The sequence below is a fragment of the Styela clava genome, chromosome 5, assembly GCF_964204865.1.
Source record: "Styela clava chromosome 5, kaStyClav1.hap1.2, whole genome shotgun sequence".
Classification (NCBI taxonomy): domain Eukaryota; kingdom Metazoa; phylum Chordata; class Ascidiacea; order Stolidobranchia; family Styelidae; genus Styela; species Styela clava.
Genome location: NC_135254.1, coordinates 14,944,234 through 14,968,355, shown reverse-complemented (window position 1 = coordinate 14,968,355; position 24,122 = coordinate 14,944,234). Strand labels below are relative to the sequence as shown.

The 24,122-nt window shown below is 36.2% G+C and overlaps 3 protein-coding genes across 5 annotated transcripts; all 3 read right to left on the bottom strand.

Annotated features, from left to right (window-relative positions):
* Window positions 1–3,331: 3,331 nt before the first annotated feature.
* LOC120344388 (3-galactosyl-N-acetylglucosaminide 4-alpha-L-fucosyltransferase FUT3-like) lies at window positions 3,332–6,638 on the bottom strand. The gene is made up of 3 exons (XM_078112740.1): window positions 6,416–6,638; window positions 4,764–5,308; window positions 3,332–4,600 (listed from the first exon to the last, which is right to left on the bottom strand). Exons 1-3 carry the CDS (start codon window positions 6,419–6,421, stop codon window positions 3,778–3,780), a joined length of 1,374 nt encoding a protein of 457 aa, XP_077968866.1. The 5' UTR covers window positions 6,422–6,638; the 3' UTR covers window positions 3,332–3,777.
* Window positions 6,639–9,806: 3,168 nt separating this feature from the next.
* Window positions 9,807–15,518, bottom strand: LOC120345042 (3-galactosyl-N-acetylglucosaminide 4-alpha-L-fucosyltransferase FUT3-like). Of its 3 annotated transcripts, none has more exons than XM_039414417.2 (3): window positions 15,384–15,518; window positions 11,317–11,987; window positions 9,807–11,062 (listed from the first exon to the last, which is right to left on the bottom strand). In XM_039414417.2, the coding sequence occupies exons 1-3, from the start codon at window positions 15,429–15,431 to the stop codon at window positions 10,234–10,236; spliced, it is 1,548 nt and encodes a 515-aa protein (XP_039270351.2). In that variant the 5' UTR covers window positions 15,432–15,518; the 3' UTR covers window positions 9,807–10,233. The 3 variants fall into 3 exon arrangements, with proteins under 3 accessions (XP_039270351.2, XP_039270349.2, XP_039270350.2); XM_039414415.2 differs by lacking the exon at window positions 15,384–15,518 and adding an exon at window positions 13,409–13,690; XM_039414416.2 differs by lacking the exon at window positions 15,384–15,518 and adding an exon at window positions 12,773–13,362.
* A 1,596-nt stretch (window positions 15,519–17,114) lies between these two features.
* On the bottom strand, window positions 17,115–23,552 carry LOC120344594 (uncharacterized). Its single transcript, XM_039413890.2, has 2 exons — window positions 23,227–23,552; window positions 17,115–20,527 (listed from the first exon to the last, which is right to left on the bottom strand). The coding sequence occupies exons 1-2, from the start codon at window positions 23,231–23,233 to the stop codon at window positions 17,208–17,210; spliced, it is 3,327 nt and encodes a 1,108-aa protein (XP_039269824.2). The 5' UTR covers window positions 23,234–23,552; the 3' UTR covers window positions 17,115–17,207.
* Window positions 23,553–24,122: the final 570 nt, after the last annotated feature.

Here is a 24,122-nt window from a genome sequence, read left to right as displayed (position 1 = left end):
AATGAAACGCTTGGTCACTGTGTATAAACTGTTGATCCCATTTATTAGCGCAAAATTGTCGAATTTGTGATTTGACTTTGTTTTGTGATTGGGATAATCTTTTGTCCACATCGACTTTCGCCGCTGATACCTTTGCTATTTTGTCGGCGACTTCGTTACCCGGAATGCCAACATGTCCTGGAGCCCATAGTAGTGTTATTTTGCATCCTTGTTCCTGTAACTCAAAAAGACAAGTCTGAATATTTGAAGATATATTACTAATTTGATCCGAGTTATTATTTATAGCGTGTATAGCAGACATACAATCCGATATGATAAGTATATTCCCTTTATAGTTATTTTTTGACCATGTAAGGGCACTATATATTGCAAAAACTTCGCAATCAAACGAGGAACAGTCTTTGTCTAGCCTAAAACCCATGCGAGAATTATTATATGGAACATAAACCGCAGCACCGCATTTGTCATCAATTTTTGATCCATCGGTATAGATATGCACGTGTGATTGATAGGATTCATTTATATATTCCAAACTTATAGCTTTTGTTTGGTCGGGCGTATACCAAGGAAAAAGTATATTCGATAATGCATCGTCAATATTAATTTCATCAAATACCATGGGGAAATTTCTTCGGCTTTAATAATACTAATATCCAATTTGTCAATATCGAAAGTCCTTGCAATCATACCAAATGTACGAAATGTTGGAGAGTTGGGAAATATTTCATTTCCCTGAGTGTTCGATGACTTCGTGGCAAGGATGGTCAACAAATGTTAGCAGTTTAGCCTTATATAAGAGGCATAATTGTAGTCGTCGTACACTAAATGGCATCTCATTACAACAAACTTGTAAAGCAATTTTAGGCGTACTCATCATGCCACCTGCAGCGATGCGTAGACATTGAGATTGGATAATTTCGATTTTTCTTGTGGCATTCATTGATGCTGAAAAATAGACTTCCATACCATATTCCATAATGGGTCGAACTAGGGATCTGTACAATGACAAAAGGGGTGATTTGTTAGCTCCCCAGCTAGCCAATAAGCAAACGCAGCAGATTAATCCGTTTACTACATTTTTGTACAACATATTCGATATGTCTCTTATAATTTAAGCGCCTATCGAAATAGACTCCGAGGTATCTTACTTCATTCCTGACTGGTAGTATTACACCGTTTATGTGTAGTTCTATTGGTAGTAATTTTCTCTTTCGGGTGAAGAGTACAACTATCGGTTTTGTGACCGAGATCTTAAAACCCCATTGATTGCACCAGGACTGAATGCAATCCAACCAGTTCTGAGAGGAAATGATTAAATCTACAATTTTGAGCCCAATGTGCCATAGAGCGCTATCGTCTGCAAACAATCCAACATTATCTGATGAAATAGTACTAGGCATATCGTTTATCATTATATTGAATAGCAGTGGACTGATTACGCTCCCTTGAGGAATTCCGTTTTCTAATGAGAATATACTTGAAAGACGACTGCCTACTCTAACCTGAAATGAACGATCCGTCAGAAAAGATGCAACGAAAAGCCAAATTTTCCCGGTGACACCAATGTTATATAGTTTGTATAACAGTCCCACTTTCCATACCATGCTATAAGCTTTTTCCATGTCTAAGAAAATGCCAAGTACAGATCTTTTATTTGGTAAAGCTTTATATATGTCATCGTGAAATTTTAGATATGCATCAGTTGTAGATCTCCTCCACCTAAAACCGCTCTGTTCTCTACATAATATGCCATTTTTTTTCAACAAACCAATTCAGTCTGCGAACTATAATTCTTTCCAAGACCTTACATAAACTGCTAGTTAAAGATATAGGCCTATATGAAGATGGTTGGTCTTTTTGTTTATTGGATTTAAGAATCGGAATTACAACAGAGCGTTTCCAGGTATCTGGAATACTCCCTTTGTTCAAAATCAAATTGAACATCTTGAGTAATATGTCTTTACATTATGCGGGCAATTTTATAAGCATCGCGTAGCAAATCTTGTCTATTCCTGGAGCAGTGCTTTTTCTTGGTTTTAAAACTTGATTGAGTTCTTTCATTGTGATATTTTTATCCAATTTGTGATTAGCCTTGAAGATTGTTACGTCATGTGAGGATTTGAATGCGATCTTTCTTTAAAGAAATTTCGGGGAGTAGTTTTCATTGCTACTGACCTGCCGAGAACGAACTCGCCAGAAGCTCAGCTTTTTCGGAATCTTCGATTGCTGTTATACCATTGTGTTTAAGGCCGGGGATTTGTTTCCGCGGGAAAAACGTCATGATAATTATGCAATCCTGTCACTACTTACTTACGATACTATCTACCAAGAGTTAATATCCTTTAATTTATTTATATTTATTGCTGCATTTGCATGAACTGTTTGCGTCTTTCGATATTCAAATAGGAATTTAGAATTTTTTTACATCTTCGTTTATTAGTGCCCAAATGCGGACTTGAAAAACAGTTGATCCGAACGATGCAGAAGCAGTCTTATTCGGGTGACCTTGTTGGTTAATGTGAGATTTATGCCGGTTAAGTGCAGTTTAATTTTTTTTCGAATATACTGTCTGTTTTTTGTTTAGTTGGAGTACGTTAGCATATTACTCAGAAGTTAGGATATTGGAGTTCTGATAAACATTCGAGGTAGTCTGTAAGTGTAAACTGTAAACTATTAGTTATACAGTTTTATGGTCATATATAATTGAGAGATACACGACGGACTAGGCTAATTCCGTGGTTCTTAAACTGTGGGTGAATATTTTTGTGGTCGCCTATTTCGCTGACAATGAAATACGGTACACGCAAAGTCACATACGGTAACTTAAAAACTGGAAAGTGAAGTTTGTGGAGAACGGGTAGTAGTAAATGCATTAATCAATAGTGTTACGAACTTCGGTGATATCATTTCACTGTTCATGGCTTTTTTAAGTAGGCTATACTGTATCTAAGATTTGAATAAGTAGTTGACCTTGGTCTTGATCTGGAATCTTATTTTCATGGGTGGCTGTAGCAGGCTAAACTATTTTTTCGGCTGTCTGTTATGTACTGGTAACGTTAAGACATAATACCAGTAATTTGATTGACGATTTCATCCCTTCTTCTAGCTACTGACAGTACTGAGCTATTGTTTTTTAGAAATAGAATTCGTTTGATCACACCATATTCGATGTGCACTCCGGCAGTCACATTTCCAAAAGACCCGAAAACGACAGTACCACTTCAGACAAAAACGTAAATGGGTTGCCAGAAATATACCAACAAGTCTTGTTTTCTTGGCAAAGAACAGTTGCAAGAGCACAGCAAATGAATCCAAGTCTGAAAACAATATATTCCGGACTCCGGTAATATATATTTATGTGTTCATTTCAGAAAAAAAACTTCTTTAATTTTGTATTTCATCTCTATTCAACAAATGATAGACCAGTGAAATATATTTCAACACTTGTACATGGCATGCAGATAATGGTTATTGAGATATTCAAACTTCCCCATAAGCTTACATATTTCTCGAATAGAATTGAAAATCCTAAAATACAGTAGTAAGTAGTGATCGCGATTATGACTATTACTTTTACAAAGATGGTTAACGATTCATAGGAAAAGTTCATCCGCTAAATTCAGCGCAAGCCCTTTCAAGTTCTAACTATAACCGTATGAGATGGATCTTATCTCTCAACTACAACATTAGGCGGGAATAAAATAATGCGAAAAGTACCTGTACAGGTATATAACGATGCATAGATTTAATAAAGCATTTTAAATATAATTTAGCCGTTTATTTGAAGCATTTATCATCAACATATCCAGTTTCATAAAGCCACTTTGTTACCGAAGGAATTGTTTGATGAACTAGTGGTTTTTTAGTAACTTTTTTACAAAGTCTACAAAATGTTGAATAATGATTAGGTACAATGTCTTCTTCTGGAATGGACTCATCTATTGGTTCAAAACGCCATGCATGATATTCCCTGTAAGCTGTGTCATTTTTATCCAAATAATTCAAGTACTTTACTAAATCTTCTGGAGTTTTAAAATCTTCGCTGTGAATATATGAATGTTTTGGAGCAATACGAGCAACGTCTTCTCGCGTCGGTCCCCAAACTACGGGAACTGCACCTGCTCGTAATCCATTTCTCCAAAACTTTTCTGAAACATAATCTGGACAATGTATAGAGTTTTCGAGAGACATGTAAAATTTATGACGCATTATTTCTTTGTTCATATCAGGTCCAGAGAAGCGATTATTGAAACAATCGCCATAAGTTGTTAAACTGAGACCAGCCTTGATTAACGATTTAGCATATTTCATTCGTTCTGCGGCTCCATAGGTACTGTCGCAGTTGCTTACTATCCATATTGCAAGAGCGTTCTTTTGCTTGTAGATTTTGTCAATTGCCATGTTGCGTTTGTTCCTTTGTTTAAATATTCTGAGTTCGTATTCTATGTTTCCAAAATAATCAACTATATCTGAATCATGACGAAAATTGATAGTTAGATTGAAAATTTTATCAAATGTATCGCTCTTTAATTCATTCTTGAAATGTTGAGTCTTCGCTGGAGTTTCGCGAGACCAAAATGCATAAATTTGATCTGGATTTCTGCAATATAGAAGCGAATTTTTATATGAAAATAAATGTGTTTTACTAAACATACAAACCAGTTTGGTTTCACTTGATCAAAGTAATAGATCAATATCAGCTCAATTATGAATAAATATGTTTGTAGGACTTAATTAGAAATGTTCTAAAACTTAAACCTCACCTATACTTTGGATCTGGAACATCAAGAAATTTCCTGAGATCGGGTGAGTTGAAATGAACCAAAGCAGCACATTCTTTTACCAATGATCTATTTGTTGTCACCTGGCAACCTCCACAATTTTCTGGTGCATAATATTCCAAAAACGTTTTATAGTTTTTCATTTGGTACTCCATTGCTTTCCAAACAAGTATTATAGGTGGTTTCGTGTTTATTGTGACATCAATATCGTTTTGAATAATTTTTTTGGGACTATCGTGTTTCTCTTTTTTGTTTACGTTTTTTTGAAAACGGTCATGAGCGACTTTTCGTTCCTTTTCCGCTTTTGAAAGTGATAGCTGTCTAACAGAAAATGGAGATGGCGGATTTGTTGTACTTGCTTCCTTTCCAAAATGTCCTAAGCGATAAAATAATCGTAACAGGCTTTCTTTATCGTCGGAAAATTTTCTCCTTGTAATAATTGCGTACCAAACAAAACAGATGATAAATAGCGTTGTCAAATGTTTCATCCTCCACTTGCTCGTTCGCGCCTTGGCCATCCTGAAGACCTGCATGAAAATTGGAATCGATTACTAGTCTTTTTTTATAGAGAATAACTCTATTTTTTAGTAGTTGGACTCGCTTTCATTCAACAGTACCCGATAATGCGGGCATACATGCATTTACAATGGTTACAAAGTTAAAAATGATTCGAACAAGAGAAAAAATTACAACAAAACGTACAAAAACCAAGAAGCTTAATGCGAAGAGCTAAAAATGCAAAGTATTCTATCATTTTTTCAATATCATTGCGTGCTGTCATTATTAGAACAATTGTTCACGCTCCTTCGAAGTCATAGATGACAAACTTTAGTTTTGAGTTGAGTGTTGATAGTTAAAGATATTTAGCAAATGTTTATTTCTGATTCTCAAGGGCATTAACATGATATCTACATGCTTATTCGAGTAACATTATCCTCAAAAACTCTTCAATACAACGATTCAACCTTCCTACAGAGCGTGTATATGAACGCTAAAATGAAAACACTGCCCGAAGCGATTTAAACTAGATCATTTTGAATTGTGGCAAAAATTAAACCCTATGGCTGCGTGGAAGTTCGAAAAATATCGACCTAAACGGATGTTTTAAAAAGATAAATGATGTCCTCAGCATTTGGGATTTTCGAAAATTTGGTATTCTTCACATAGGAAAAAAAATCCATTTTTGGGGTTTTTCGTGAATTAATGCCAGTCGAAATACATCAAAAATATTTTCAAACTCATATTGATCATATCATTTTAACATCTAAACATCATGATACAAACGTACATCATTCCAAGAATCAGAATTGAGGTCTTGTCGTATTACCAGAATGGGTGTCCAGTTTATAAACCAAATTGAATAGTTACGATCTTTAAATATAAGTTCTGTTAGAAAGCTGTCATCTGATTATGTTTATGTATATATAATTCTGAAAATCAGTGCAGCGCTATGTATTTTTCATATTTCAGTCATGTTTTTTATTTAATCAGATTTCATATTCTAATTTCGTTGAAGACTATCATCTAATTAGCATTTTCGACCCTATAGGGCTTAGAGTACATAAATATTTCGTATCTTATCAAAAAAAACTAATTCCATATACATATCAGAATAATAATGTTTTGGTACGTACCCTCATAGACGCTTACTGGTGAATATTTTCTCTTTCAAGTCTGGCTGAATTCCAGTTTAACTTTCACCTTGAGATTAACTCAGACTGACCTAGACTAGCACATGTTATCCCCGCTTACTAATAAAGCTAAATTAACGTTATTGTGTCGAAATTGATCCAGGTTAAGGCGAGAGGATTAGAAAAATAAAAATGTCCGCGAGCGCTAAACGTCATCTATACGTGTACAGTCTGCTATTACCGCTGATTGCGGGCTTATTCCCAACGATCAGCTTTACACGTTTCATTCTGCGTTACCAGACTTTGTTCTTATTGATTATGCGTATGCAAGGAAATCTCGCAAAATCACGATTAAAATCAATCAATAAGGTTGCCTCGTGTTATCCTATCCCAAATTATGCAAGGTTGGTGATGTTATGTTGGTTGAACACAAACTATTCATGAATTTTTATTCGCGTGGGAATGCGAATATTTACTTGACTTATTGCATGGTGTTACATGTAACATAATTACTTATTGATCTTGATCGGTAAGTATGTTGATAGGTATTTGTCTGTATGTCTGTGTGTTAGATACATGCGATATCTCACGAAAGCGAGGTTCAATCTGCTCCAAATTTTGCATGTGCATCCATCTTAGCTCGGATCAGAAGCGTATTGATTTTGGATGTATTATGTCGTATAATTAGCGAGTTATTAATTAATTAGTGATGGGACACACGGTGTCACTATGGAGAAAGACCACTGTTTTGGGGGATCCCCTAACCTTCGATCGATAAGTCTTCGGTTTCCAACCGAATTCTAGTTTATAATACTTGATGCAAAAATTGCATTTCTTGAGAGTGAACTAATGCCATTGCCCATACCTAGCCTCCATTTGAACCACCATTCATTCTCTCATTGCAGTTGTGGCATCGTACCCGATTTCAAACAAAAATCAAAGAAACAGCCTCATGTGGTTGATGTTGAAGTTAAAAGTTGCTACTCGAAGCCTCAAGATTCATGTGTGTAATAAATTAGGAGAATGAACCAGAAAGAGTCGGATTTATCAAAAAAATAGTAGCTCCTTACACATCCGTATTCGCTTGTTCGGAATGAAGGTTCAGAAACGGCCCATAAGAACAATAACGTTAGAAAACTAACTCCAGAAAACACGTTATTAAAATATGGCATGTTTTATTTTCATCACAATGGTCTAAATAAACTTTTACGATCGTCATATTCTGTTAATAATAGTGAGTGACCCTTGGTATGGTGGGTTACAGAACAGATATCGTTTAAGACCCCAGACCATGATGCAATAACTCTGTCGTGACACCAGATTCATACCATCTGAAAATACTTCCTAAAACAGTCAATTAGGCACTTGGTGTTAAGAGGAGTCTGTTGCATGATAACAAATGTTTTCCGGGGTATAGGCGAACGAGTTTATCTACGCAAAAATGGCTAAACAGCAAAATGGCAACGGTAACCAACGACTTACTAACTGGTAACGTTACAATTGAAATGTACCCACTCAGTTTCCAACTAATCAGGCATGCCCAATGCCTAATAGAGTACCAGCCGCTCAAGCACCATTCCAACTCAGAGGAATTTTGAAACATGGTTCTGTATATTGATTCGTTTTCTACTTTTTTACTTGCGTATTCCTAACTTAGATAAGAATGAAGTAACTCAGCGGTCATAGCTCTGACATGAGCAAACTACGGCGCGCGGGACAAATCCGGCCCGTTGAGTAATCCAATCTGGCCCAAATTTTGATGTTTCAGATAAAAAATAGCTGAAGGAATTTATTGAGATTACGATTAAATTTAGTTTTGGCACGAGTCTTATTGTTTTCCACTTTTGCTTTTGTAACACTGTAAATATTGTTCTTAAAATAAAACTTTTTACGTCTCACTTTCATGTCCCGCAAGTCTAAGTGGGCAAAATTTTAGGCCCTTGGTCCAAAAACCTTACCCACCCCTGATCTAGCTGTTCGTAGAAAAATGCGAAACGATAATTTCCGGATACTATCATAGCAGTGATAAAATCCTTATTTACCAGAACATTAATGTCATTTTTTAATTATGTAATGTTAGAGACTATATATATGTATTCTAGCGAGTCAGCTTTGAACAAAAGTTATATTCTCTCTAAATATGCTGCAAATGACCTTCTATACGTTGCATACAGACTTACATCTGTTGCACAAAATTGACAATCACTCACTTGTTTTTTTACTGAAGCACACTTTCTGCTGTCACAACATGTTAATAGCAAAAATAATGTTTTTACAGGCAGAGACTGTTACACTTATTACATTCGGCATGAGTAGCCAATAGCAATAAACGGCATAATCGGTTCATGTTGGTTTGAAGACGAAAATGAAAAGGGCTCAAACGGTGAATACGATCGTTATGTGTCAGTGCTGAGGTAATTCTGGATATCATTTGGGCGATGTTGAACGATTGCTAGAGATTACCTGTAGTTCAAGAAAGACGAGACGGCACCCCACACACCAAACCACACCCTCGACTGTCTGAGAGAGCTATTCCAGAAAAGGATGATATGCAGGAAGTGTGAATGGGCACCTCATTCGTCGGACTTCAACCCCTAAGACTAGGGTTTATATATTATATAAATCCTCAAACAATAGGTAAACTCAAGGCAGCGATTGCAGCGAAATTTCTAGGGAGAGTGATTGACAATTTTGTGCGAACGGATGTAAGTCTGTCTTCAATGACTGGAAGGCCATTGGAACATATTTTAGAGAGAACATAACTGTTGTGCAGAGAGTCCTAGATTACAAAAATTTTTGGGTACAATCATACACTAACAGAATGTCTTGTGTGAACAAAATTGAATAAATTTCCTTCATTTTCTCAGAAGTAATTAATAAATTTATGGATTCTGTTTTTTGGGTCACCATTTATTTTTTTAAATCCAAGCGATAAATGCAAATTGAACTTTTGAAACTAGGCCAATTTAAAGATTTTATAGAAACTTTGGCTGCTCCTTTGGTTTGAATTAGAAGTTTCATAGATATTTTAACACGAGAATAAATTCACCATTTTTGACTAAGCATGAATTTTTTAGACGTGCAGATAAATGTTTTTGCTAATGAAATAGAAAAAGAAGGTCGTCGAAAATGTAAAACATATTTATATATATATATCGGTTCTGGTGACATTGCAACTTGAGATCATACATTTTTACCGATTAGCTTTGACGGGAATTTGTTAACACGATATTTGTGAATTTTGCATTTTATGAGTAGACAGGATGCCGCCGACCTATCTGCCTGACCTACAAGTGCTGATATATATATAGTATGTCCAAGTCCAAATACCATTCTTCGAAGCGGTGACTCGAGTCAAGTCAGACTCTCGAACTGTGATCGATTAACAAAAACCTTTTGAGAAAGATAATTTTTATTTTATTTCTCATTATAATTAATGCGCAAGCATATATATAAGAGCACGTTGATATATAAAAAAAAGCTCATTAATTAGCAAAAGTAACTTTGAAAAATTGTAAATACATGGCGACCTTATACCATGGCATGTATCTGTCCATTCCATGCTTCGATAAACGTGCATAAATTTATATTCATAATAGTAATAGAATATTTGACTCTTCTTTAGACAGTTTTAATTAATTTGAAATTTAATACGAATTCTCGTCTGATTCCTGATTCGTTCGTGTCATTTTGATCAACCTTCTAACAAAAACCAATCAAGCACTAGCAGTTGCACCATATACCATTGGATTGGTCTCAATGTAACACAAGGCTAGTGAGTTATTTCGTGCAGAAATTTTGTTCACGTTTCAATTAAATATTCATCGAAAACACAAATCGTCTGGATATCGTGTTTCATATAACCAGTCATAAACAGAAGCAATCGTTTTGCGAACAATTGGCCTCTCATTAATTTTTTTACACAGTCGACACAACGACGATCTGTATGTTGGTATGATGTCTTCTTCAGGTATCGAATCGTCTATTGGTTTAAAACGCCAAGCATGATACTCCAAATAAGCTGTTTGATTTTTATCTAAATAATTTAAATATTTCACCAGCTTCTCTGGGGTTTCAAAGTCTTCGCTGTGAATATAAGAATGTTTTGGGGCAATTTCTGCAATATCTTCTCGAGATGGACCCCATACTACTGGCACAGCACCAGCGCGTAGACCATTTCTCCAGAACTTTTCCGAAACATAATCAGGGCAATGAATCGAATTTTCTAGGGACATGTAAAACTTATGTCGCATCAGCTGCTGTAACATTTCGCCACCAGTGGGTCTTTTACCGAAGCATTGTCCAAATGCCGTTAGCTTTAGACCTGCCTTCATCAGTGATTTCGCGTATTTCATTCTTTCCGTAGCTCCATAAGTGCTGTTGCAATTACTGACTGCCCATACTGCAAGGCCGTTTTTCTTTTTCAATAATCTCTCAAACCATTTGTTGTCAGTGTCTCTCTCTTTTTCCCGATAGAATCGAAGTTCGTATTCTCGATTACCGAAGTAATCAACAATATCTGCATCCCGCCGAAAATTGATTGTAAGGTTGAAGATTGGATCAAAACGTTTGTCTTGAAGTACATTTCTGAAGGAATAAGTTTTTGCCGGGGTCTCACGAGACCAAAAAACGTAAAATTGGTCCGGATTTCTAAAAATAACAAATAAAAGAAAAGATGATAAGTGAGTATTGACCAACCGAGCTGCCGCAGCAATCGGCGGTTAGTTGCATTTCCCTTACAAATGATGTCTGACATGTAAAAAGAAATAAGTTGAGTGGTTTTTGTAACTTGTTGGCGATAAAAGTAAGAGAACGATGACAAAAGCAAAGCTGCGTTATCATGGTTTACTAGACATACATATACATATTCGTATATATACGACATACGTATAGAAAATTTTTACCTGGTACTGTTATCCGGTACATCCATAAGTTTTCGTAAATCTGGAGAATTGAAATGAACCAGGGCTGCACATTCTTTCGCCAGCGCTCTATTTGTTGTCAACTGACAACCCCCACATTCCTCTCCAAAATAAAATTCCAAATCTTCCTTATAATGTTTCATCTGGTGTTCCATAGCTTTCCACACTAGAATTATAGGAGGCTTTTTCGTCATAGGAGGAGGTGTTAAGAAACCTCCCAATTTCGGTCTAGTTCTTCTACCAGGTGCCTCAACTGGAATAAGCTCAGCCAATTTTGGGTCATTATTCATGTTCAATTTTTTTCTGTTGAACGGATCGGCATCTTCGTCTTTATTTCTGGACTTTTGTTTGGGAGGCACAAGTTTGGGTGATTTATCAGATTTCTGTTTTTCAAGTACGGACGGTTTCTGTATTGCTCTCAAGGTGGTTTTAGTTGCCGTGGTTGTACTCGTCATCATGGTGCTTTTCGAAGATTTTTGTGAAAATACTGGCTTCAATCCCTGAAGTTTTCTGATCAAAGAAGATTTATCTTCTGTGGGAGACCATTTGGAAACCAGAGTGTACCAAACAAAACCTACCAAAGACAGGGCAACGATATGTCTCGTCTTCCATGAATTGTGCCGTGGTCGGAAATGCTTCGTCATTCTGTGGACCTACAAATACAAAACCAGTTCATAGTTATGATCGGACGCTTGTTTAATCTTTTTTATTTTTATCAATGGCTATCCGAAGTACATCGTATATATATAATAATTCTATACATGGATCCAACACAACGAACAATAATGCAGAACGAAAATTCGTATAGCATAGCGAAAATTGACTCGATGTCTAGTACATAAAGTGTTTCAATGTTAGGTTTCATAATAATTATAACCTTATTTTAAAAATTAATTATAACATCCTCTTCTGTAGCTATTCATAATCATCACGTTATTTGAACTCCCTCTCTAATACTTTTATTAACTTGATCGCATCAATTCTCTTTTTAAGTATGTATCTATTACGCTATTATCATAAGTAGTTAAATCGATCATTGTCGATTTAATAACTAGAAATTCCTGGTCGAAAATGTATGATTTGATATTTGCTTTTTTTAACGCCACTCTGGTACTCACTCTTTCTTTGGAAATTTAAAACCAACAATCGAAGAAAAACCCAATATCAGTTGTAGCACATCAGATTTGAATATTAATATAGTTTATCATGAAGCACGGCAAAATGCCAAAGGATTCAAACGTGTGTTAATCAATATCGTATTATCCAAAAATAAATTAAACAAAAAAATGCTAAACTGAGATCCTAAAAATTTTTCTCTGCATTATGTGTTTTATTGGTCACATTTTTTGCATAAATTGATCAAAAAATACTTTGGTGCAGTTTTGCACATACTTCAATCGTACATTTCATAAAACGTTTTCATATGAGGCTAAGTTACCTTCATTTCGTCGTAGCTTTTGTCCGAAATATCAACAGTTTTCAGACTATACATTAAATATATTGCTGTCTTCTCACCAACGAGCTTATATTTCACCGCCTGCGTAACTTTAGAATTAACTGAGACTAAAAATCGTACTTAGCTAAGACAGCCTTCCGCGATGCCCATAGGCGACTTTCTAAATTGTGTAAAAACACGTACTCCGTCTATAATTACAGGTACATTGACTCATTAATTCTCGCAATGATATAATCAGAAGGTTTCTCACAAAGTAATATTTTAAATTTTGTAATTGCTATCAAGAATATTGTAGCTGAGAATTTTAATCACTTTTGTAATCAGTTTGCACTTTGCACAGATTACAAACAAAACCGTAAAACCGCACTTTTAATGTTACTTCGATGGTGGCAATGACAATATAAATATATTTTCGTCAAATGTTGAGAATAACTGCAATTGTTTTACAAAGTTTGTCAGGTTTTACGTTGCCACCGAGAAATATTTTGTACTTTCCAATCTGGATGATACTTTCCAAATGCTTCTGATCGGAACCTTATTGAAAATGAAGGTTTTAGCACATATAACTAATCATGTATTATATTATCACATCCTTAGAAAGATATACTTGCAATCTACCTTTTTGTACTCTTTCCTTCGTTCAAATAACGACAGCTTCAATTTGGCGATAGGTGTTTGACATGACATTTGAATGCTCCTCTTTGAGATTTTCACGTTTTTGTAAACCAAATTGACGTCAAACGCCTTTAGTTAAATTCTGATCCATTGGCTAAATTTTCACGCCTAAGATAACTTATAGCTGGGGGCGATATTTGTATGAAATATACAGTGCCTATTCAATTTTTCAAAAAAAAAAACTACCATCAAATAACATGTACATGCGAACCTGAGTTGTAGTAAAGTATGACTTGTTTATAAGTTTTTATTTCAAAATTGTACCAACGAAAGACTTCCTTATAATTGTGCCTGCGGGGACAATCGACGTAGCCTTGATCATATACTGTACATGCTTCTATCTACAGATTCAATCAGTAACTGTCCAGATTTTACAATCATAACCAATATGACAAGAACGAGGATAGAGGGTCATTTTGCTTAACGCGATACACAGAATTGCGAATCAACACGGTGTCCACGCCTGATCCTTGGCGAGATATGCGATGCCGATGCGGAAAGATTTTATTCTTTCCCAAAATTACAGATTTTCAGTGTGCGATCTGTGACTGAAAAGCAACGTCGATTTATTTATTGAGAAAATTTATCAGCATTCTACGTATTCACATTTTTCAGAATTCTTAATTTTTTGAATTCGCCTCTAAGTGATTTTCTTGATTTGTCTAGTCGGTTATTATGAGGTTATTTCAAACAAATGCACAAAACGAGAATATCGGTCGGAGACTGAAGACTTATCGATCGAAACTGTAATTTCGATTCATGACTCTATAGTGACACCGCGTGTCCCATCACTAATGAATTAATAACTCGCTAATTATACGACATAATTCATCCAAAATAAATAGGCTTCTATTCCGAGATATGATGAATACACATGCAAAATTTGGAGCAGATTCAACCACGCCTTCGTGAGATATCGCGTGCATCTAACAGACAGACGAACACAGAAATACCTATCAACATATTTACCGATCTAAAGATCGATAAGTAATAACTAATAATGCCGACCGTCCAAGTAAAACAAAAGCCTCGAACTGACAGACATGAAAATGCTGATTGTATAGAAATTCAGGATAATGTTCGTCACAAAATTGTGCAGTTACGCAGTCATTCTGATTTTCGCAAAACTCGGGACAGCTTGATGACGAACTCATTGCTTCGTTTGAATCTATATATTTTGAACTTATCTCTTTAGTATTTAAATGATGCCTCATTATTATGTGGTATCCGCGGTATTCTAAGAACAGGTTGTATCTTTTGTGGTGTATCACCGCAAAAGATACAGTTTTGTCATATGAAAATGTTGTCTCGCATTACCTTCAACTTGAAATTCTGCTATTTAACTCTGATCTTTATCTTAATTAAAAGACACCAGTATTTTAAAATAAATATTCGCATTTTTGTGCAATTGAAGGTATCGTAAAACATTTGGTACCGCCTGTGGTACTTCACCAAAGAATATACCGTTGTATCAGATGAAAAAAATATTCAGAAATATAACCGGTTGTTGATTTTTTTTTATATCTTTTAGTTGCTCATAAATAAATGCTGAAGCTACAGATTTTCTGAGGGTCAAGTCTATGTATATTGCCAAAGTACAAGCAAGGCGCTTAAAAAGAAATCCCACCATACGTGTGGTCAAAAACTGATTTTTTTTTAGTTCATCTGAATTCTTTATGCTTTTATATGATACAATTCTTACTTCTCGCTTGTTTTTTACGTTTTGATAATGCATATTTTCTTAGCTGTATAGTTGTTGTCGCTTATTTTACAAATCAGAGATTCTAACATAAAGCTATATATATATATATATATATAGATTTAGCGCCATATGTAAGGAGAAATGAATACTATTTGTTTATTAAATGCACAAGATAGGGACTCCCCCTACCCCTTCACACACTAAAAAATAACTTACCTTTATTCTCCACTTTGGTGTCGACGATGAATAAAGGTGATATGCCATTCCATCAACCGCATAAAAATGTTTTACGACTAATTTTCCTTCTGTACATGCCCTGCGGCCCACAACGAATACCTTGAGTTTATATTTCACCTGGCATTGCTAAGTTGTTGCAATGCTTTTAACTTGACAACAACCCGTAGCGATAGACCATACAAGAGAGAATAAAGTCAATGTGAAAAATGCGCCTCATTAAGGACGTAAACATTTGTTTTAAGGGTTTATGCATTTTTTATGAAGTTTGTGAACACCTATCGGAAAAGATGCCAATATCCGAAGGCGTATATCTTACATTTAAAAAGTGCGAGCCCGGAGATTAAACGGTATTTATTCGAGAAAAAACGTCTGTATATATATATATATATGATTTTTCCAACACAGTTCGTACAAATATGCTTTTAATTTGATTTTCTAAAATTTCTTCTTGCTCAGTTTACAATGCCTCTTTGTTTTTGTATTGCATTAAAGATTAAGAAAGATAAAGAAATAGCATAACTCTTAATTAAGGTTGCCATATTGCCAATAGCAACATTCCAGACAATTATTTTGCCTGGCGCAGTTTCAATCGACAAAAAAACAAGAGACAATTTGCAAAATATCGAAGTTGTTTGTGGCAAATGACACGGTGAGAACAATTAAAAATAGAGCATGCTAGTTGGATTGTAAACAATTATGATCCTTCAAAATTAAATGGATTCGTAAGTACAACTCTAAAAACGCCAATAATTATTTCGAAAGTACTGGCTTATAGGATACAGAATATTAGACATATATTACGCGCTTTTATATTCCGCTTGTTATAATACACTTGTGAAAAAAGGCTTGGCAAATTTGATTCTATATAATTTTTTAGGATTTTTGGCGTTCACCGCTTGCATAAAGTGGACTTCGTTTGCGAGACTCAAATATTTAAAAGTCAACCCTGCCGAAATCGAAGGCAAATTAGTATGTCTCGATGATGACATAGTACGTGAGAACTCGGCGGCGTAATTTTGCTTCAGGTCAAAGGCGGTTTTTGCGTTCTGTTTACTTATTTTAAACCGTTGTTGCGCCGTGCATATTTGGCAAACGCTACAGTGGTTCAAATACATACCAATACGGGCAATATCTTTAATATCAATATCGGTCGATTTTCGTTGGATGGGTTTTAAAAATTCTTAGATAGAAAACTTAGTCGACTTTATGTAAATTGTAAGCGTCACCATTTCCTAAAAATATATAGAATCAAATTCATCGAAAAAAAATTTCCGTGATAATCCACCTTTAAAATTCCAAATAGAAATGTGATGTGAGATTTTTATGATTTAAAAAACATCTGTCTGGCGTAGAAGGAAATTCTTGACAGACACGTATAGCTAAAATAAAACTCACGTAATCATCAAGCAGGTATGTCCCATGGCAAACAGGATACCCATAGCGTTCCGCACGTGACTTTTATATGACAAAAAAAAAATTTCGGCAGTATTTATACATCACATTTTTGTTTGGCGTTATTTATAGCAGCTCCGATGTACACTTCTTTAGACCCACACATGGAATATGATCCTATGCGCACTAACTAAATCCCAAAACACAATTTAAGTTTCACCACAAGCATCTTGCATCCAGTTTCTCAAGTGCATATAGTTGCATTAGACAAGTGGTTTGCAATCTTTTTGGTGGAGCTAAACCCGAATAAAACGTCTTTCCAGAATAAAACCCACGCAGCAGTTTAATTCTATTAAGCAAAAACATTCGATTAATTTTCACAAGGCATTTTGTAAAACAGTCAGATATAAATCAAGATAATATTTTATCATTATCATTCATGCACTTTCCATCTTTTGAAACAAGGAATGGATAAGAAATTGAGATTGGTATATGATTAATCTTTACGCTGGCCAAGTCGTCCTTGTTTTGGTCAACACTTGCTCGTAGAATTGCCAACAGAAATAACCTACGAAAAAGTGAAAGATTTTGTTTTGATTTATCGAACAAATCTACCCAAACCTTGCGTTCAATATCATTCCTAACTTGTCGAAATTCGCGCAAAACGTCAGGTTTTTGTCTGATCCAAGCAAACCCAAGATAAACTTCGTCCATTCCAGACGCGGCGCTCATTAATAAAAAATTTAAAAACACAGTTGCCACATTTTTCATTTTAGGATCTCCATGCTTTTCTAAGAGTCGCAATTGATTTGAATATCGTTCAATCATTACATGGCTATCCAATATCTCATCGCCTTTAGTCATTTTACCGATCACTACTATATTTCTAGCAATAGTAAAGCGCCATAAACCCAAAATACAATGTAATAATGTAATGCAATTTTCGTTCGTTTCTTGCTTATACAGATCTTGCCACTTCACTTTATACTCAGCATGGTATGTTTTGAAAAATGATAACCTAGTTTGGTCAGGCAGATTCTCCAAAATAGCTCGCGCGTTTGCGAGAGTTTCCAAGCCCTCACCAAGGGAGACATCGAAGAATTTGGATGCCGCCAACGCATATCCAATTTGACAATTTTCATTCATTTCTTCGTGGTCCATGTTTTTGTATAGTCGAATTGCCCGTTCTATTTGTTTTGAGGCATTGTCGTAACGTTTGTTTCGTTGTTCCTTGTCGCTTAATAGTATGTACGTATTACCTTTTAGATTCAAAAGTCCAACTTTTGCATCTTTACCTAAATTTTCATCGGCTAAGTATTCGTCGCACTTTGCCAATGCTTCCTCGTTTCGACCGAGCTCATTGAGGCACCATATCTTGTTACACGGGATTATTTCAACTCGTTTGTTTTCGTTCTCGGACATGTGACCAAGAGCAGTCCACATATCGGCAATCTCGGTAATGTCGACTAAGTTTGTCAGCTCTTTGGCGGTCGCAGCATCTCGCCGAAGCCTGTCAATGATCCATATCAGAACATGTAACTGTCCCATTACGAATTCTTCAGAAAAATTGCTAGCATAATCTCTTAATTTCCTCCTTGCTGAAACAGCTAGCTTAATGGCCTCAGAGGGCTTGTCAAAAACTCGCATTAGTTTTGCCAATGTTACTGTCTTGCATATTTCTTCCGCTTTATTGTTGGAAACTTCCCATGTTTGGATCAAGTCATGGAGGTCACTAAACAATGTTGATTCGCTGTCAAATTTCACACCAAAAAAATTGTTCATGTACATCAAAAGGCTAAGAAAATGTTTTGCTCCTCCTAATGTCATTGGGACGAAAACACGAGCGAATCGCCTTATTGTACTGTTCAAATTAGAGCGCAATCCAAGTAATCCCTCTGCTAAGCCTCTAAAACGACAAACGATGGTCCTTACTTCGAGAGGTATCGAAGAGTCACCTAGATTTATTCTTCCGGCGCTTTCAATGCAGATTTTTAGCATCGCCTCGTCAGCTAGAGCGTCTTTACAAACTTCGGCACAGACTTCGCAAAATAGTGCATACATTTTCCATTCTTCCATAGGAATCACGGGACAGATCTGTATTGCTTCGAAGTACAAGCCGGCATTCGCCAAACCTCTCGCCTCTGCCATCTCAAATTTTTCGCCAAAATATTCAAAGCCCTCGGAACGGTAAGAGTTTATAAGGGAAGCTCCTAGTTTAGATAGGTTCAGCTCAGAACATAAATGATAATCATGTCGAATCAAGAGCATGTTCTCATAAAATTCAATAAAGCTCGGTTTACCAATGATTTCAAGTAAAGTTTTCATCGCTATTTTATGTCTCTGATTTGCATATTTTACATATACTTTCATCCGAGCTTCACAAGCTATTGTTAGAGCAAATCTGTATTCCACATAGGCCTTCGCTGAAAGAACCCCTGTTTGGAATAAATCCTCAATAATTCGGAATGACGAAAAATCTCGTATGCTATGCACTCGAGCATGACAAGAAAGAATGACGGTGATTGGCCGATATACGTCTGTTTTAACGTTTAAAATTTTATCTTTCTGGAAATAGTCTTGGTTATTCCTCACTTGTGCAAGAACGTTGGACGATATTAGCTTTCCAACATCTTTATATCTTTGGACTTCCTCCAATTCTTTCCAAACAAAAGACTGAAATTGGTCATAAACCAGCTGACTGCCATTCACAAAACAAGGCCTTGATATAAGTTCACTGATGTAGTAACCGTTGTTCAAATCCTCGGTTGAATTCACGAGTTTTGCCATCTCACTCGAAGGCTTTATAAGTTCAAGGATGTGGCGACATTTCTCCGTTTGGTACTGCCTTCCTAAGGGATTGCCGCAAGCATGTGGCGCCATGCCATCAAAGGAAATGCCACACGGGGTGAATATGTCATAAAACCAGTTCTTTTCCGGGTCATTCGAATATAAATCGTTCAAACTTTTTATACCAACGCTCCGAATGAATGTTTCTCCAAAATTTATCATTATTAACTGAAAGAGAACTGAATACCAACGAAAATATTCTTTTATGTCTTTATAATCCTTACGGCATTCTACGCCGTCTTCCAAAACCAAAACATGTTCAAAATCCGAGTACGGAGTGATTTCTCCACGGGCAAGAGAACCCAGTCCTACGGCGGCAAAGTCACAGGGACTTTCACCGAGTATAATCAGACACTTCTCTGAAATTGTTTTCATTATTGACTTGTATTCATCTGTTACCTCTTGCAATAGTTCTTTTACATAAAACACTTTCATACTTTTGAAAAATTCATCTCCAACTTCGGGTAAATGAGGGATACGTCGCACTTTACTGCTATACATCATTCGAAACTTTTTTATTCTTTTGAATAATTTATTAGAGATTTTGACCAAATCCTTCGTTTTATGAGCGCATGCAGATTGAAGAACTTTTATTCCCATTCTTTGCAAAAGGTCTTCAGTTGCAACGGCCTCCTCTTCCATGTTTTTCAGTTTGAATCTAACTTTTGCTCCGTTTAACAGCGTGCTGCATCGAATATAGGTTAATTTTTGTAATATTCCGGACGTGTGGTCAACCTTCTTCAAATATATTTCACCGAGCTTAAGAAGAACGTCGGCACATTGTGCTAATTTGCTGGCTGACTCTTTTCGGAAATCACTACACAGGTCTCTGAGCTCAGATGCCAATGAATACTCCTTTTCGTCGATTACTTCATTCTCTGGATCTGAAACACACAAAAAAATTTGCACCTGGAACGGATAAATTAATTTCATCAAGATATTAGTCGAATAGAACGTATGAAATTTTTTATCTATTTTAAGATATTGGCAAAACTGACTGAATGATTCCGATTGCTGGTGATATCAGTCGTTCGGGTTTGAGATTAAAAAAAGAGCAAAACTTTTATACGCTGTTTTCCCTCGTCTATAGTCTCTATGATAGATCAGTGATATACGTATATATATATTTATTAGGGCTGGGAATGGTTAACCGGTTAACTTATTTTAGATGGTTAACGGTTACGATTTATTTTAACCGTTAACTGGCATCTCAGGTACTAACCATCTTTATAATGTACAATTACTTCAAAAATGATTACGTCATCGCAAATTTGTATCACGTGGCGTTTAATTCAAAAGAATATCACTAACTGTATTGATAAGGACCCAATAAATGTGAAAACTAATTAAGTACCAAGATTGCTGATTATGAAAGTTTGACAATGATAAATTCAGAATCGGTTTTTGGTCGAAATATATTGTTCACGATTTTATTGCAAAATCGTATAATTATTCAATGTCATCCAACAAGTGAGCAGTTGATGTTGTGTTTATTTATGATGAGTAGATTTTCCCATCCAACACTAAATATTTGTCCCATAAGTGACATTTAATATCGGAAATGGCCTTTACTAAAATACTTCCTTATGTCTGAACCACGCTGCACATCTCCTGTAGTAGAGCGACCAGGGAACTATCTATGGTCTCGCAACCTGTCGCACTGAAAGTGCGAATGCACAGTCTAAATCAGAAAACGTTGCACGTGAGGTGGAAGTTAAAATTCTATGCGTGGGAGACCGACTGATGAGCATTTCCACTATGTAGGGTAGGGCAGATGAGGTAGGTGATTAGCACGTTAGTCAGGTATCCCTGTCCGCATGACGCAGAAAATTTTTGGAAACGATCGGGCCAGAGGAAAGGGGTCAAAACGGGGTTTTTGTGGCCCGAGGCTGTTCATTGGTCAATCAGCTGTCAATCAAGTCACGCGAGAGTGATTTAGGGGTTTAGAGGCTGTTTAGCTAAGTTTCCGGGGCCGGAAAGCGTTTGCCCGAGTATTAGGAATTTTTCCAAGTCTTTTTGGCGGTGGGGGCTGTGCCCCCACGCCCTCTGTGGTGAGAGAACTCGTGCAAAGCCACGCCCACTTAGGTTCTATTGTTTTTAGGCAATTCTGAGGCATGTGAATGGGATTTTGGGCCAAGATTTGCCTAATTCTCAAAGAGTATAAATATTTGAAATTTTCTTTACTGAAAAATCGGTGTTTCCCCCTCCCAATAGCCCTCCAGTGGCGTAAGAAGGTTGCGCACTTAAAAATGGAGCTATTGAGAAATGAAATAGATAGGTATGGTTGGAAAAATTAGTTTAACATTTTTTTGAAGAAATTTTTGTTCTCTTACTCCCCAGTCACGCTTTAGTGATTTTGGCTTATTGCAGGCCTCTGAAAGGACATATTGAGAAAGTGAAAGCATGGGCATATTTGGAAAAATTATTTGAATCCATTTTAAAAGGAATTTTTTTCCTCCAACTCTTCAGTCATGCTGCAGTGATTTTACGTTATATCTCGAGAATGGTAATAGGTAGAGAGGCCATATCTGGGTCATACAAGTTAATTGAGGTCTAATTTATGTCAAAAAAAATTCGTCACGGTTGAGTGATCACGGGCCCTAAAATTAATAAAACTTGATTTCCATTGAGGGTGATCGGTTTCTAACCTGGTATTTAAACTATTTAATGGACTAAAAAGGTCGGGGGCACCGCGCCGGACGAATGCCGCCATTCGTCCGGCGCAACGACCAGGGTCTTCCAACAAAATCAGAACAAACACCTACTTTTTACCTTACTAAACACATTTCTTTACATTTCCCCTCGCGGGTAGCGAAGCGACCGACCCCTGGATTCGGGGATAATATAGAGCGACACCGCGATAAGATCACGCGAAATGTCTTTGTAACCATTGTGACGCAACAAACTAATACGTCACGCTGCGGTTAACCGGTTAAAGTGTTTTCCATGAAATTCCCAGCCCCAATATTTATATATACGTATGTGTTGTGAATGTACTAGCTTTGTCCTTGGTGGTTCAAAAGTCTTGTATCAAACTTTCACAAATTTTGTTTTTGCGTACAATTCTTTACAAGTGGCATCTAATGTCATGCTTTAGTCATAGTGCACACTAACCGACAACATATATCGTTGTGTTTTTTGCAAATATTAGGGTAGTGTCAATTCTCCGCATAATAAGAGATTGAATGTTTGCTCAGATCGCCGTTCTAGCGTTTAAATACACATAATATTACGCATACCACCCACAACTGGCATGTTAATACGATAGGCTGGACGATGCTGGACTAGTCACATACTTAGTTGAGTGGAATCTTTTGCATTCGTTCACTTAAAATCGATATATTCAAATATATCATTTTACCATGGTAATTGAATGTTTCCCCTTTAACAGTCCAAAACTGGCATCATCTCTTAAAAATAGGCCTAAGGGTTTGAAAGCAGAAGCTTAAACACACCGGGACAACGAGAGTTAAATTGATATTCACAGAAACATTGAAATCTTAGTTTAGTTATGGAGCGTTAACCAATACAAAATGCATTGAACAAGCAAACTTTTTCAAAAACTGCACTATTTCATACAAACCTTCCATAATTGTGATCGCCTGATATCCGAGCTGTTCTATCAGTGAAATAATTTGGAAATATGAACGGCAATGTCTACTTTGTCGTTTTCCTTTTATGTTGAAGCAATCTTTTAAATATTCACAATTTCAAAAATGTACCACTTCTCTCCGCAACACTATTTTTTACAACGTCGCCACTTTCTAATTTTGGGCACGGAAGGCCCCCTGATGTCAGAAGCAAATCGTATAGTTCTTCTCTGTATTGAAACACATACATGAAGAAAATTCGTCCGTATTGTGTTCGTGTGACAACTCAACCGTAAAATGTCTTTCAGCTTTACTCAATATCACTTTACCATGAAAGAAAACAATAGGTATAGTACACAATTGAGCCTATTGTAGACTTTTACGACAAGTGGAAAAATTACATATATTGTACTGTATATCTCAGTTTTTTAAATAACGATGCAGTTTAAATTTAACCAACACGTAGATAGAGAGAGAGATTTTATTATCACAAACGAAGTCAACACTAGATAAATTTGAATAAACAGAAAACGAGAATATCGGTCAGAGACCGAAGACTTATCGATCGAAAGTTAGGGGATCCCCAAAACAGCGCTCTTACTCCATAGTGACACCTTGTTTTCCATCACTAATTAATTATTAACTCGCTAATCATACGACATAATTCATCCAAAATCAATAGGCTTCTGGTCCGAGCTATGATGAATGCACATGCAAAATTTGGAGCAGATTCAACCACGCCTTCGTGAGATATCGCGTGCATCTAACAGACAGACAAATACCTATCAACATACTTACCGATCTAAAGATCGATAAGTAATAATTTAATATATGGCAAAAGAAACGACAAAGGGGACAAGAAGCTGGTCTTTGGGTCTCGTTGACGACG

Bases quoted from the DNA above. Each gene is read 5' to 3' on its own strand.
- LOC120344388 (XM_078112740.1), bottom strand. The intron at 4,601-4,763 runs GTGAGGTTTAAG...TCTATATTGCAG, and splicing joins GTTCCAGATCCAAAGTATAG to AAATCCAGATCAAATTTATG.
- LOC120345042 (XM_039414415.2), bottom strand. From the start codon at position 13,477: ATGTCATGTCAAACACCTATCGCCAAATTGAAGCTGTCGTTATTTGAA. The intron at 11,988-13,408 runs GTAGATTGCAAG...TTGTATTTGTAG, and splicing joins GAAGGAAAGAGTACAAAAAG to GTCCACAGAATGACGAAGCA. The intron at 11,063-11,316 runs GTAAAAATTTTC...TGTTATTTTTAG, and splicing joins GTACCGGATAACAGTACCAG to AAATCCGGACCAATTTTACG.